The 16,416-nt window shown below is 46.8% G+C and overlaps 1 protein-coding gene across 1 annotated transcript in view; it reads right to left on the bottom strand.

Annotated features, from left to right (window-relative positions):
• The window catches only part of SLIT3 (slit guidance ligand 3), a 722,104-nt gene that overhangs the window by 239,094 nt on the left and 466,594 nt on the right, over nucleotides 1-16,416 (bottom strand). The window contains exon 5 of the mRNA XM_061129412.1: nucleotides 9,114-9,185. Coding sequence (XP_060985395.1) covers nucleotides 9,114-9,185 — 72 coding nt within the window. The remainder of the gene's footprint in view (nucleotides 1-9,113; nucleotides 9,186-16,416) is intronic.

Raw genomic sequence — 16,416 nt, forward strand, 5'->3', positions numbered from 1 at the left:
TAAATAAGCAGGGTGACAATATACAGGCTTGACGTACTCCTTTTCCTATTTGGAACCAGTCTATCGTTCCATGTCCAGTTTTAACTGTTGCTTCCTGACCTGCATACAGGTTTCTCAAGAGGCAGGTCAGGTGGTCTGGTATTTCCATCTCTTTCAGAATTTTCCACAGTTTATTGTGATTCACACAGTCAAAGGCTTTGGCATAGTCAATAAAGCAGAAATAGATGTTTTTCTGAAACTCTCTTGCTTTTTTGATGATCCAGCAGATACTCAGAGAAGTTAAATATCTATAATGATTTTTTTTAAAAAGAATTTTGCCTACAAATAAAAATGTCCCAGATGAGAAATTTTAGTGCTGGATCCAGAATAATAGTCTCTATTATCCTGAAAAAAAAAAAAAAAAAAAAAGAATGCTTCTCTGGGCTGATTCTTACAACTTTGCTTTTATCCTTCTTTGTTCCAAGATATAATCATGCTCTTTCGCTTAGGGTTTTAGCAGTCCTCTAAGTGTTGGAGTCTCTTTGCTCTGAAAATCACCCACTTATTCATTGTTTATTGAGCATCTACTATGAACCAGGCATGAAACTAACTCTAATAAAACAGTGGGTAAGACAGCTTTTGCGTCAACCTCTGCAGGGCTTGCAGGCTTCTGGAGCAGAAAGATGCCTCAGATGCAGTTAGAATTTAGGGCGGGGGGTTATGTGAAATATCCAATGCCCAATGGAGGACCCCTAACACAATCTATAAAATGGTGTAATCTTGGCCTAGAAGGGATTCTATGTGTTGCCAGTAAAACTTCCAGTTCTAGACACAACTTCTGCGAAGGGGCAATCACCACCACCTTGCTTTCGTATAACGTGAAAGAGAAAGTCGCTCAGTCGTGTCCAGCTCTTTGTGACTCCATGGACTCTATAGTTCATGGAATTCTCCAGCCCAGAATACTGGAGTGGGCAGACTTTCCCTTCTCCAGGGGATCTTCCCAACCCAGGGATTGAACCCAGGTCTCCCGCATTGCAGGCGGATTCTTTACCAGCTGAGCCACAAGGGAAGCCCAAGAGCACTGGAGTGGGTAGCCTATCCCTTCTCCAGCGGATCTTCATGACCCAGGAATCGAAACAGGGTCTCCAGCAGTGCAGGTGGATTCTTTACCAACTGAGCTATCAGGGAAGCCTGCCTTTGGATAACACTGTATCATATCTTAAAAAAACTGGCAAATTAGACTCCTTGTCTGGAGGAGATATGATACACTTTGGATAACACTGTATCATGTCTTCTCCAGACTAAAGGAGTCTAATTTGCCAGTTTATTTTACTATTGGCCTCCTTTCAGAGGGTTTACTTTAATACATCAGCTGGTATTTATTGAGCACTTACACTGTTGGCCCTGGGAGAGAGCGAGCAGAGTGCTCTCAGGAAGAATGTACCGTATTGCAGACACTCTTTGTGCACCTGCAGGTCTCCTTCTGTGGGTATGTCTCAAAACCAGGGGCTGCGCTTATTCATCTTTTTCTTTCCAGGACTTGCTTTGGATCTGGTGAGGGTAAGGGCTCCATGACAGTTTGTGGAAGGAGGAAGGGAAAAATGGAAGAGCTGTAAGAAAGAAGGAAGGAGGGGAGGAAGGAGGAAGGGAGAGGAGGGGAGGGGAAGGAGGAGGAAGAAAGGAGGGGAGGCGAGGGGAGGGAGGAGGAAAGAGAGGGAGGAGGGAGGAGGCAGGCAGGTGGGCTGCTGGGATTCTTTTCTTTAGACAGCTTATTTGGGTAGCACTTAGCATCCTGGGGTGCAGTCCAATTTCCTCCAGCAGCACCTCTGAACCTGACACACACAGCCAGGAATGCAAAGAAGGAGAGGCTAGAAAACTTGCTGCACCTGGGGAAGGTGAGGCATCGGCATCTGCTTGCCACCTGTGAGCAGAGTTTCCCAATTCTCCCTTCCAAGACGCAACAGGCTTTCATCAGGAGAGGCAGGTACTAGTCCTGTCCTCTGTCTCCACCCACTAAGCCCTGGTGACAGGCGCTTAGTTCGCTGTCCAGTCAGCCCCGTGGGCCTGCCAGCTTTCTCCCACTGCTCTCTGCAGTTTGCTGTTGCCTCTTTAGGTCCGCTCTGCCTGCTTGAATTCAGGACCATAAGCTTTCAACAAGTCTTCTCACTGGACAGCCTGACTTCAGTCTCTGCTTCTCAGTGATTCACCCTCCCCGCTGACACCAGAGCTGTCTTTTTGAAATGAAAATCTGATTATGCTGCTCATCTACTAAAACGTTTTCAGTGGCTCCCCCTTGCTGCTGCTGTACTGATCGGCATTCAAGGTCCTCCGCGACCCCCACTCCCCCAGATTGCGCCTCCCCACCCTGCTGTCCTCACCTCTCTTCCCTGCTCCTCCTGCTCACTGTGCGTCAGCGATGAATCTCTGACAAAACTCAACTCTTTCACACACTTCTGCCCCTGTGCACAGGTTGGTGATTTTTCATACACTGTTCCTTCTGCCTGGAATGCCCTTCCCCTGGGTAAACTCCTACTCAATCCTCCAACTCATGTCACTTCCCGAGTGAAGCCAGAATCAGGTTTGCTTCCCACATCTTTGTTCTTACCTCCAGCAGAGTCCTGGCCCCTGTCCTGGCCCACTGATTTACTGGTTTGCCTCCTCATCACACTGTCTCCTTCTACAGTATTATTTTCATATTAAGTATTTCAACAATTGTGCATGATCTCTTATATGTAGTAGGCCAACCACAAATACTTGAAAAATGAAAGAACAAATACATTCATTTGATATATTTTTAGGCAATCTTTTCCCCTGCTATGAGCTGTTTAGGCCCTGGGGATTCCACAGTGATTGAGATGGGCAAGGTTCCTATGTGCTTATGTTCATTGTGTCTGACATCAGAGACAGGGTGACAAATAGATGAACAGGATCATTTCAGAGGGCAATGCATGCTCTTAATAAATATAACTGGGTAGTAGGCTAGAGAGGGAGGGCAGTGGAGGCTGGAGAGCTGCCTCAGATCGGTAAAGTAAGGCCACTCTAGGAGGTGTGATGTCTGAGCTTAGACTAAAGCATCTGAAGGAGCTGACTGTGTGGAGTTCTGAGGGTTTAGCCTACCACAAAAAGGGAGCAGCAAGTGTAAAGGTCCAGTAAGAAAGAAGCTCAGGGTGTGTGTGAGAAGCACCAGATGAGTGAGAGGGGACCCAGACAATGCAGTCTTACAGGGCATGACCAACAGCACGAACTCTGTACCAGGTGCAGCTATGGAGTGAACTGAGCCTAAGATTAGCAGACAGAGATGCCACCAACCAGTGGGTGGCCCCTGCCCCTCCCTCACCCTCACATAAGATTACTGCCTCCTCACGGGGCTGAGACAGCCCTCATTAATCTCAGGAAGCGGGAGGGCAGACTCGGGCAGTGCAGCAACTCAGACTAACTAGGAAACACAAAGGCCGCCCGCCCAGCTTTGTTTTGAAAGCGTCAATTCCAAATTCTGCTAGCTGGCAGAGACAGGGGTTATTGATTTTCCGTTCTGGAATGCATGTCCTACAGAGTCCTCGCAAATAGAAACTGAAAAACAGAGGAAAACATAACTGCTGAGAAAGAGAGAGCAAGGGGCATTTTTAAAAAACAATCTATACTGGTTTTGTCTTTTTCTTATTACGCTTTGTTGGATTGTGGCTGGTCATCTCTCTTTTTGTTCCAATTCATTTTCCCCCTCATTTCTTTGTCTTACAGTTCTCTCTCTCTCTCGTCTCTTTCTCGCCTTCTGTCTTTTTCCTCTCTGGGTCTTCACTGATCCCTAGCATGGTATTTGCATATTGAAGGCAGGGAACATTGGCATGTCAAATATTGGTCTATCTACAGGTCAGTATGCCTGAGTGCCTCTTTTGCCAGAGCAATCTATCCATCTTATTGTCTCTATTTATTTATTTGTGTGTGTGTTAAAGATGAAGATTCTACTTTTAAAATTTTATTATTATTTTAAAAACATTTTTATTGGAGTTTGTGAAGCAACTGAGCAACACGCACACAGTTGCTTTGCAATGGTATTGTGTTAGTCTCTACGGCACAGCAGGGTGAATCAGCTACACATACACACACTTCCCCTCTTATTTCAACTTCCTCCAGACTTAAGTCATCAGAGCACCGAGGAGCGTTCCCCATGCTATACAGTAGGTTCTCGTTAGTTATCTTGGTATGAAAGTGAAAGTGTCAGTTGCTCTGTCACGTCTGACTGTTTGCAACTCCATGGACTGGAGCCTGCCAGGCTCCTCTGTCCATGGAATTCTCCAGGCCAGAACACTGGAGTGGGTAGCTGTTCCCTTCTCCAGGGGATCTTTCCACCCCAGGGATCAAACCCAGGTCTCCCACATTGCAGGGGGATTCTTTACTGTCTAAACCACCAGGGAAGCCCCTGATGATCTTATTTACAAAGCAGAAATAGAGACACAGATATAGAGAACAAACCTATGGTTACCAAGGGGGAAGGATGGGAGGAATTGGGAGGTTGGGACTGACATATATACACTATTGATACTATATATAAAATAGATAACTAATGAGAACCATTGTCTCTCTTTAAATAGAGAATCTCTCCTCTCCCAGGCAGGCACTATAGCAGGATCAGCCCATAAAACCAGCTTTGAGTAATTGCATAGAGCCATATCCCCAGCTAATCGCATTCTTTCTTTTCTCCAGAAAAGCAGGAAGCAAACAGGGGCTTCCTTCTGCTGCCTGGGTGGGGGCAGGGCACTAAATCCCCCCAGGACCAGCATGACACCAGTGTCTCCTCATCCCCACCAGGTTCAAACAGCCCCAGGGTCCTTTTAGCTCTGCCAATGAATCAGGCCTCTGCTTGCCAGCAGCCCCGTGGGTTACTTTCCTTCTTCCTTCTGCTGGCGGGGCTGAGTGGGGAGCAAGCTGGCTAGAAAGAAATGTCCATGGACCGAGTCCAGAAGATGGGTGGGTGGGTACTAAGTGCAGAGGCTTAGGCCCAACGGGGTCTGCTGACTTTTACTAAATTACATGCAACACACTAATTGAAACTCAGTTTTGTCATCTGGAAAATGGGGGTAACACAGTCTCTTCCTTCTTGAAGGGGAATGTCAGGACAAGCGAAGAAAATCCACACCAAGACTACAAAATCATAAACCACAAATAGCCAATTCTTGATTTTCTCCTCTTAATAGTATCAGGAATCGACAGCCTAATACTGCAATAATTTATCATCTCCTATTTTGCTTAAGCAATACTAGAAGACTGTTACGTTCCCTGGCACATGGTTCTCAGATCGATGGCAGGGATATACATTCCCGAGGTTTAAAATTCATTCATTGTCAGTCACAAGACAGACAGTCCACAACTGGGTGATTGAGGTGTGGTTGGAGTAGGGTGTTCTCTTAACAGGTTTTATACATACATACAGTTTTTACAAACTGTCTCCTATTTCACATGTAGTGACGCATATTTAAATATACAACTACAGCCATCAACCTTTATTCAGACGCTTCCTTCTTGACCTTGCTCCATAGCTTGGGTCCTATACCTTCAATTGCGTGCCTGGATGTGTGAGTGTTCAGTCATGTCCAACTCTTTGCGACCCCATGGACTGTAGCCTGCCAGGCTTCTCTGTCCATAGGATTTCCTAGGCAAGAATCCTGAAGTGGGTTGCCATTTCTTTCTCCAGGGGACCCTCCTGACTCAGGGGTCGAAGCTGTGTCTCTTGCACTGGCAGGCAGATTCTTTACCTCTGTGCCACCTGGGAAGCCCCATGCCTCTAATTACCTACACTTCATTTTCTCTTAGGGTGAGAAGATGATTGAGCTTTACACCCTCTGAGTTAAACCAGAGATGCCGCTATGAGCACAAACCAAAGTCAGAGACCCAGCAGGAACAGGGTGGGAGGTCAAGTTCACCCATTCCCTAATGCAGAAAAGATGCTCCGCCCGCACTGTGGAAGACCTGACACTACTTTACACTCAACTCAGCATCTTCCAGCCTTGACCCTCCTCCTGATCTTTCACTCTCTGTGGAATGGGAGCTCCAAGAAGGCAGAGCTCACAGGCATTTCCCCCTAGAACTGGCATGTAGTAGGAGCTCAGAAAACATCTGAGCCTTCATGGATGAATGACTGAGAACTTGCCATCATTCTCTGTGTCATCTAAATATGGAACTTGTCCTTTTCCTCTTCTTTTCCTCAATCTCTAATAACTCACCAATTGCCAGCTCTGCTGCCTTGGTTCTCACTGGCATTTTACGGTGGGGCTCCTCCTTTCACTCCTGACTGTGAGCCCTCATCCCCCATGTTGGACCACAGCCTCATCTCCACATCCCCTTCCCTTCCACCTTCTCCTGTCCTAGGTTCCTCTTCCAGGGTGAATGTTTCCCTCATGACCTCTTTCAGTTCTGAAGCTCTCCACCTTCTCAGCACCTAGCATGCTGTTGCAGGCAAGGCTCACCACCACCTGGCCCCCACCTCTCTTTCTGACCTGCTCATCTATTATTCCGGCGCATGATCTCCCTACTCTGCACACAGTATTTGCCTATTCACTCTGTGCATTCCACTCATGATTCCAGGCTCAGAGCAAGTCTTTATAATTATAACCACACTACACCGCTCTTTCTGACCTGATCACCTATGACTCTGGCTCATGATCCCCCCACTCTCACGAGATGGCTCAGCTTGTGGCCCTTGACACCCAGCTTGTACAGACTTGCCTCCCCACCCTGCACACACCATTTGCCTGTTCGCTCTGTGAATTCTATCGTCACTCTGTCTGGGCTCAGCGAAAATCTTCACAATGACAACAATGGAAGACAGCAGTAACATTAGCTACAACTTTCTAAGCACCTTCCAAGTGCCAAGCATAGTACTGCATTATTCAAACATGGTATTCCATTCACCTTCACAAAAGCCCTGGAGGTGAAGTACAATTCTTACCCTCCTCTCACAGGGCAGAAATCTAGGCTCAGAGTGTCAAGTGCTGTACCTGGGTCACAGAGTCAGCACGGGGAACAGCTGGGTATCGGGCGCATGTCCAGCAGGTAACCAGCGTCACGGTTCTGTCCTGTAGGTGACACTGCCTAAAGCTAGTGTTCTTCAAGCTCTGACAGTCCTTCATGACGCATGGCCACTGGTCAGCTCATTTTCCTGTGGGCTGCTAAAACTCTGGATTTTCTCTCGGATGCACGCTTCTTGTCCCCAGTTACAGCATAAGTCACCTGAGGCCGTGACTCATACTTCTGGGCCTTAGAGGTCCTGGCCCCCAAAAGCATGCCAACTGATCAGAAGCATTAGGTAATCAACCTCTTGTGCTTTGTTGGTTAATTCATCCTTTAAGCAGTGAGTTTATTTGCTCCCCTGTTCCCCTAGATCCTTGCTGTTCAGGACACACATCCAGGTGGAGAAGGAGGCCCTGTCCATAGTTCGTGAGTTTGCAGACTCTTAACACCTTCTGCTCCTGAGGCCTTTGTGAAATTAGAGACAGTACAGGAAAACAACAACAACCCCTCAAACCCCAGCAAACTATTGAGGATGACTCTAAGAATGAACCACTTTCCTGAGATTCAAAAATGTAGTTAGTAATTACACAGTCCTGCTTATCCATCACCATGATTTACTTTTTATTAACTGGCTCATTTAAAATTACAGCCATGGAACAGGATAGATATACCCCTTTCTGTATGTACGATGTTAATTGAGGGCTCAACTATCAGGAAGATGGTTGACTTTGAGTTTGTCACTGTTCTTTTCTGGTCCTCAGTTTCTCACTGACCTGGGGAATGTAGGGCTCTGACGCTTTCCTGTTTTTCTGGGACGCTGTTCAACATCACGTCTTACGTGTTCCATCTTGAGTCACGGTCTCTGCAGGCTTTGTTTGCTCCTCCCAGCCCTCCTCTGCTGCTGGGCAGATGCAGCAGAAGCGGGGGGCAGCCTCCTGTCTGGGGCCCCTTGCAAAGTCCTCTCTGGCCCTTGCCCCCTTCACCCCAGGTGCCTGTGCCTCCACTGGGCGTTGCATGGTGAACACCTAAAGCTTTCTGTTCAGTTCTCAGCAAAGGGGAGGCAGACAGCCTCTATTGGGAAGCCATCATCAGCTTTCTGGCACACCAAAGTCCCTGCAGTCCTTATAGGGAAAAGTCAGAGCTACAGTAGTTTTTTTAAACAAAACCTCCTTCAAGACTTTTCGAGTTGGAGACAAGCCTGTGCAGGAGGCCAGTGGGCAGAAAGGCCTCCTCTGTGCCTCTCTCCACACTCAGGTTCCGAACACATGGGCTCAGCAGGGTAGGTGGAAAATCCCAAAGGCATGCTCCTCGTGAAGGGAGGGACCAGGAGTCCTGACTAGCGGCAAACAGTGGGGGCCAGGCAAGAAGCGACAAAAGTCACTTGGCAAGTTCAAAAGCAGGGTGACGGGACACTTCTGCGTCAGCTGCAGTAACGGGCAAGGGAATCCACACGTGATAAGGTGAGACCTGCACATGCGTGCACACAGACACACAGGAACGCAGAAAGGGTACACAGACTGGTCTACTGCTTTTGAAACTTCCTATGAATCAACACTTATTTCAAGATAAAAATGAAGAAAAACCTCAAGCACCCAGTGCAGTAGGTCTGGCTATGTCGCCCCAGGATCCTGGCACAGGATCCTGGCACACAAGGCCTGATGCTCCCTCATAAGATCCTATTTAATAACAGTGAGATCTTCACCATCAAGATGTTCAGCATCATCAAGGCTCCCATTTGCTGAACACTTACTATGTTGAGGCACTCAGCATGAAAAACATTTTCTCATTTGCATCAATACCCCACCAGGCTATCTTCCCAATTTTATAGAAGATAATGAGCTTGGGAGAAGCTGAATCGAGCCTCAGGCCACAGGGCTACTGTGGAACAGGAGTGTGACTGGGGTCTGGAACTCTATATTGATGCCTGGGGACGAATGATCAAAGAAAGAGACGCCATGGAGCTGCCTCGGCATTCTGGAAACCACTTCAGCACACCCCTCAATCTGTCCCAAAGGCAGCTGGCCCGAGGCAGCTCCAGGCGTGGGGATGCTGCCTGCCCGTCCCATGTCGCTCACCCTGCCTTTGCCCAGAGAGCCTGTCTGCAGGAAAGCAACAGAAACATCACTTACAGGTTCTTCACGTCGGCGATGCCGCGGAACGCCTTCCTCGGGATTCCCAGGATCTGGTTTTCGCTCAGATCTCTAAACAAGAAGAGAAGAGGCACAGGCATTAAGGACCCAGCCAGGCTTTATCTGCATCTCATTATGATAACAAAACCCCTCTGGTGGCTGAGTCTGCGGTCAGTGTTTGGGGGACTGTTTAGTCTCAGGCCCCCGGCTGGCAGCAGCCCTCACATTGTTCCTCTGGAGATGGCCTTGCTGAAATGGTTAGCAGGCGGCTGCTGCCTCCAGGGCGGGCTCTGTGGGTGGTCTTGCACCTCCAGGCCACGAGCCAAGCGGTGGGTTAATTGTTGCACACTGCACCCAGTTCTGTTTTGCCACCTCCAAGAGATGACCCCTTCCTCCCCTCCCCCATGACGTCCCTCCCCCAGGGCAGGGTCGACACCTCTCCCTCTCCCATCTTCTCAGGAACTCTGCCTTTGTCATCTGAGATGGGAATGGAGCCAGGCCATCCGGATTTTCTGATGTGGGGGGAGGTACCATCTCTGCTTTTCTGGAGCCCCGGAGAGACTCGGCGTAGGGGAGCCTCCTGGATTGTCTTAGGGATAGGTATGATGGATTCAGTATTTAGCAGTGTAACATGCTGTTTTGAGCAGGGAGGGGAAAGGGACAAAGTTCAGGTCTCAAAGCTGCTCAGAAACAAGTCTGTATCAGCAGCGTCCTCTTTAAGAATCCCCAAAGCCTTTCTTGAGACCCATGCGTTTGTTTCGGTTCTCATGGCCTTCCAGCTTTCTTTTGTGCTGGACCAATTATATGCACCTGTTTTCATTCATACCCCAAGCTTGCTTGGGGTCTTAGTGAGTAATCAAGCATGTATTTGTGTATCGATCACGTCTATATATACAAATATATATCTTCCTTACTTTGAAAAGAACACAATAACTTTCAGATATTAAGGTAAAAAATGTCCTACCCAGACACAACCACTGTTACCAATTAGGAGTAATATATATATAAATTTCACCAATATGATCTCATAGTATATAGTCTGCTATAACCCTTTTTCCCCCACTATATTGAGAACATCTGTTTCTGTCATTAACAGTATGCTGATGCCAACATTTTTAATGGCTGTACATCATCCAATTCTATAGATGGCTATATGATCCTACACTGTCAGGTATTTATTTATTTGCCATTTAAGGCAACCCTGGGATGAATTTTCCCAGTGCCCACACATTTTGAGGATGCTTGTTTGGCTACCTCCTTGGTATAAAGTCATATGAGGAGATGTGCTGGGTCACAGGGAAAATGTCTCAAATTGCCATGCTGTCCTAGAGGCAGATGGACATTCCCATGCTGAATTTCCATGGACACCTAATCCAAAGCTATAGATGATTCCAAATATATTTGGAAAGAGAAGTCAGACCACCATCCTCCACTAAAACCTGGGCCCTCTAAATTAACCATTTTGCCAGGGAGCAAGAGGAAACCTAGGAAGCAGAAGAGAGGTGTCCATTTTTCTGCTCTCATCTGCTGAGCTGAGTGGCCCTACTCTGAGCGGTGGAGAGTGGCCACTATTGGGCCCCATGGAGACGGGGCCACTATTGGGCCCCGAGGCCAGGCCTGGTGTGGTATCAGGTGCAGAGACAAACACAGAGGGAAGTCTCGGGGCTGAGTAACAGGGTGCTCCCAATCTCGAATCCAGTTTCCTCTGCCTGCAACTGATGTAAGTAAATTCAGATGCAGAGTGCGCCCCGCTGCAGGCTCCCCAGGCTGGGCCTGATTAAATGAGCAGGGCTCCAGCCTGCAGTCTGGGCGCTGAACAAAGCCCACGACAACAGCAGAGGTCAGGCAGTGTCACCAAGGCCACTCCCCTGCTTTCCATCAGCCTTCAAGAGAAGGGGGCCCAGGTCCTGTCATCCGACTCAGGCAACTTCCACCAGGCCTCTGGGCTGTCCCCGAGGCTTCGGCAGCCACAATGGGCCCCGTCTTTTCTGCCGAGTGAAGGCTGGCCTCCAGGACAGTGAGCCCCTGCCCGCTTCTCTCCCAGGCATGGCTGCTGGCTCTGGCCACTCTGGGAAACCGCTCAGGCCTGTGACAAACAGCTAATGATCGAAATCAGGACAGGTGGAGGAAACAGGAGAGAGATTTAGGATGATCAGCTCTAAGCACACTTGAAAGCCAGATGAAGCGGTACATAGTCCAATAATGCATTCACCCTTTGAGTTTAAGGTACCCCGGTATACTGAACCAAGAGCAATTGTATGAGTATTCTGGTTTGCAGTACAGTGGGGTGAAGAGAGAACAGTCTTATTTAAGCAGAAAAATCTGGTGGAGGTGCCAGGCAATCTCCCACGAAAGTGGTCACACAGACAAAATCCTGCACTGGGATGGGACGGCCACGTGGGTTTCCATTCACTATTCTCTTGCCGTAAACACACCCAGTCTTGCTCCTACTTTCAGAAGCCCCATTGAAAGCACTGCTCTTGCCACCTCCTTGCCATGCCTTCCTCTTGCTGCAGTTTGAGCAAAACAGTAGATGGTAGGGAATTTATCTGTTCCCCATGACAATCTGCTTGTAAATTTTATTAATTTTATTTTCCATGGAGCCTCTTTTCTCTGGCTAACAGTACCACTGCCATTTATCTGCAGGACTGTATATTGATTTCATAAATACCTCTAGTGGGCTGATAAACTGACAGCTTTAATGGTGTTACTGATGGGGTGTGGAGGAGGCTTCAGGGCTGGGTGCTTCATTTTCGGTAACTGTCCCTTCACAATTATCTTGGGGCCTTTGTGAGGGTTCCTAATAGTGTGTTTATCTCAGCATGATGCCAGAGCATGGAGCTATTGTTAAGTACTATCTTTGAGAGAGACAAGAGCCACCATTTTCGCCTGACACTTAAATAAAAATAACAAAGTCTATCCAGAGTGCCCAGAGCCTAGTTCTGGCAATTGCTTGTCAACGGGTTTAGTACTTCCCTCTTCCTGGGGGAAAATGCTCCAAAGTGGCCAGGGAAACAACCTTAGAGGAAAGGAATGAGGTTGGACTAGGGTGAGAGAGAGAATTGAGCTGGGATTTTCTGGGGAAATAAAAGAAGATGACTGGTAGGAAAGGCTTTCTTGGTTGGAAAGTGGGGCTACAGATTGGAATGCCTTTTTAAATAATTAGGACTCAGAAAGAAGAACTGCATTAGCTAAAGTGCATTTTCCTGCTTCCGGAAAATGATTAACCAACTGATTATTCCATCCCAAAACACCAAACCAAAGAGGACTTATTAAGGAGACAGTAAGTCAAACAGGAGTTGGCAAGAACCAATAGAACCCCTTTCCAGCCAGCACTACCCCGCCCCCACCTTTTTAATTTACTAAAATGCTTTGGACACAGATTAACTTTCTTCGCAAATTTATTATTGTTTCATCTACCCTGAAACGGGAAATGCAGACACTTTGATAAATGGATTGAAAGGTTGTCTGGTTTCGGTGGAGCTTTTGAAATGCTTCCCAGGGCTCTCCCTGCAATGTCAGGCATGCTTTGTTCTCAGAGCAGCCGTGAATGACAGTCCCCACCTTCAGCCCACCCCTGCCTCCCCATGTTTACCAGGCAAGGCAAGCACAGGAAATGCTCTCCTCTCTGCTCGGGTGGGGACAAAGTGTTTGTCCTGGTCACCTTCAAGCTACGAAAAGTCCTGTCTGTGTTAAATGGCAGTTTATGGGGGGAGGGGAGGGCGGAATTTGCTCTTGGAGGTCCATCTCCAATTACTCCCAAGTTTCAGGACAGGGTTTGGAAGCTTCCTAACCTTGGGAAATTCTTGTGTCTGAAGTGACAGAGCCACTTATTAGCTGTGTGATCACAAAAGCTACTGAAATGCTCCATGCCTCAGATTCCCCTTACTGATCTCCTGCAGATTGACACTGAGTCTGAAATGAGTTGGTATGTGTATACTTTGCACAGTGCCTGGAACCCTAGAGGCATTCAATGAAAGGTTGCATTTATATCTTGAACTCTCCCCCATTTTGTCCTGGATTTACAGTGCTGAAAATGTGCCTTTTCACCAACCTCAGGACATAGGCCTACAACTGCAAAGAATAGAACACGTAAACATTGTTATTATTCTTTTCATAAAATCTGAGGGAGATCAAACTTCCTCTCCAGCTTCCCTGGTGATCCAGCGGTTAAGAGTCTGCCTGCCAATGCAGGGGACACAGGTTCGATCCCCAGTCCATGAAGATCCCACATGCTGCAAGGCAAATAACCCTGAGCACTGCAACTACAGAAGCCTGTGCGCCTCGAGCCTGTGGTCCACAACAGGCTCGCCGAAATGAGAAGCCTGTGCACTGAACTAGAGGGTGGCCCTGGATCACTGCAACGAGAGAAAGTGCACGTGTAGCAAGGAAAACCCAGTACAGCCAAGGATAAACATAAATAAATAAGTAATTAAAAACTTCCCCTCAGCTATCATCTAGACAGCAGTATCCATATTTGACTCTAGATTCTTTTGGATAAAACACTATCATCTAGACAGCAGTATCCATATTTGACTCTAGATTCTTTTGGATAAAACACTATCATCTAGACAGCAGTATCCATATTTGACTCTAGATTCTTTTGGATAAAACACTATCATCTAGACAGCAGTATCCATATTTGACTCTAGATTCTTTTGGATAAAACACTATCATCTAGACAGCAGTATCCATATTTGACTCTAGATTCTTTTGGATAAAACACTATCATCTAGACAGCAGTATCCATATTTGACTCTAGATTCTTTTGGACAAAACAGGAGCTCTTGACTCAGGAGCAGAGGAGTGTCTTAGGGGGGCTCTTTCAGAAGCAGATGCTTGCTCAAGTGATGGGTTTACCAAGTGCTCCTGGGGGAGACAAGTAAGGGATGGAGAAAATTGGATGGAGAAGGAAATAAAGGACAGTCAGGCAAAGTGCTGGCCTTGGCCCAATGCCCTGGGAGCTCCAGTCTCTAACCAAGGGCACTGGGTCTTCGTAGGCCAGCATTAGACAGTCCTTCTTTGACCACCCAGGAGAAATGTGAATTCCCTGGTTTGCCTGCTCTCCGTAAGTCTGGATGAAGGGATTCTAGCAGCTCAAGGACAGATTGCTGAATAAGTTCCCAGACATGAGGTTTAGCAGCAAAATCCAAAGAAGCAGGAGATGGGAGCTGATGTTGGTAAAGGGAACCCAAGGGATTCAAACCAAAGCACTTCATATGAAGGCTTCAAGGTTAGTTTTTCTAAATCAGGAAGTTCTCAGAAGATTAAAAAATCACCCCTGAAAGATGGCATATCCAGGGTCAAGGGTCAAGAGGTCATGAGGGGAAGCTAATTGAGGGGAAAAAAAAATCAAAACTGCAGCAACCCAAACTGGCACCTTCTTTGTCTATTTCCCCAAACCCTTTGCACTGAGACCAATCAAGGGCCTTTTTAGTAACTTAAGGAAAAAAAAAAAATCCATCAACTCGTGATTAGCCAAACTAAAAGAGGGCATGATCTAAAAGCATTTATATTTAGAACCTTCATTGGACTGGGGATCAGGACAGTGGATTGCCATTCTGATTTTCTTTGGCCCAAGACTGTACTAAAATTACTTTCCTAGTCACTCACACTGCCTAGCAGAAAGAAATAGTCCATTGGTGTAGTAGGGATCAACCCAAACTCATTGAATTTCTGATGGATAATCCATGAATCTAAAATTTCTTGGACTCTCAATGTTACCATCCTGTGTAAACCTGAACCTTGCCCCCCTACCCCCAACTCCTAAAACACGGTAAATGCGAAGCATCACTCTGCTCCAGGAGCCAAAGAGAGAGATTCTGCTTTGCTTACCTTATTGTATACAGCAGGAGGGACAAATATGGAGGAGAAATTACTCCCTGGGGATTTTTACAATGTGGGCTTCAGGGGGGATTAATCTTAAAAGGTAAATCTCTTGTGCAGGCAATTTACCTTAATAAGCAAGATTATATGTTTGCAGTTGGGTCACTGTCAAAACCAAATAAGCCCCAAACATAGGTCCCAGCTAAGATGGAGAAACAGGGGAAACAGTGACAGACTTTATTTTTTTGGGCTCCAAAATCACTGCAGATGGTGATTGCAGCCATGAAATTAAAAGACACTTGCCCCTTGGAAGAAAAGCTATGACCAACCTAGCGAGCATATTAAAAAGCAGAGACATTACTTTGCCAACAAAGGTCTGTCTGGTCAAAGCTATGCTTTTTCCAGTAGTCATGTATGGATGTGAGAGTTGGACTATAAAGAAAGCTGAGCCCTGAAGAATTGATGCTTTTGAACTGTGGTGTTGGAGAAGACTCTTGAGAGTCCCTTGGACAGCAAGGAGATCCAACTAGTCCATCCTAAAGGCAGTCAGTCTTGAATATTCACTAGAAGGACTGATGCTGAAACTCCAATACTTTGGCCACCTGATGCGAAGAACTGACTGATTTGAAAAGACCCTGATGCTGGGAAAGACTGAAGGCAGGAGGAGAAGAGGACGACAGAGGACGAGATGGTTGGATGGCATCACTGACTCAATGGACATAAGTTTGATTAAACTCCGGGAGTTGGTGCTGGACAGGGAGGCCTGGCGTGCTGCAGTCCCTGGGGTCGCAAAGAGTCAGACACGACTGAGCCACTGAACGGAACTGAACTGACGAAGCCCTGATACATCCAGCTGAGTGTCTGGTCAGTAGCATTCTTTGTCTGAGGGAGATTACCTGACTCATTTCCTGAAGGAAAAGCCACCTCTGTCAGAGATCCAGAGACTCAAAGTGTCAATGGGGGACAATCTCCACCTTCACAAGGTTGCCCACTGGCTCCAGCAGGGTTTCTAATATCTCACTGCAGCAAGGGTTGACATTGCCTGCTCCCTTGATGTTACAAAGTTATAGAATGAAACACTTTAATAAGAGTTCCTTCCTTCCTGCCTTCTCTGGACAAGCTCATTAGAAAAGTTCTAGTCATAGCATTCAGATACTTAAGATTGGTGGAGATTAAATGACTGTTCAGATTTTTACTCCACTCAACAAAATGTGAATTGAGCACCTACTGTGTGCTACACTATTGAGACACAGAAGTAAACAGAACCAAGTTTCTGTTCTCCTGGAACGTGCATCTTATTGATCACAGATAAAAATAAACAGACTCCTTTATATATATGAATATAAAAACCTAGACACTTCAAAACATCAGAGCTGCAATTTCACTGTTTTCTTTTTTTCCTTTTCAACAAGAAGAAAGCCTGTATCTAAATTCACACTGTAAGATTGTTCTTAATCACCAAGGAAAATAATTCAGT

Source organism: Dama dama, chromosome 25 (genome assembly GCF_033118175.1).
Source record: "Dama dama isolate Ldn47 chromosome 25, ASM3311817v1, whole genome shotgun sequence".
Lineage (NCBI taxonomy): Eukaryota > Metazoa > Chordata > Mammalia > Artiodactyla > Cervidae > Dama > Dama dama.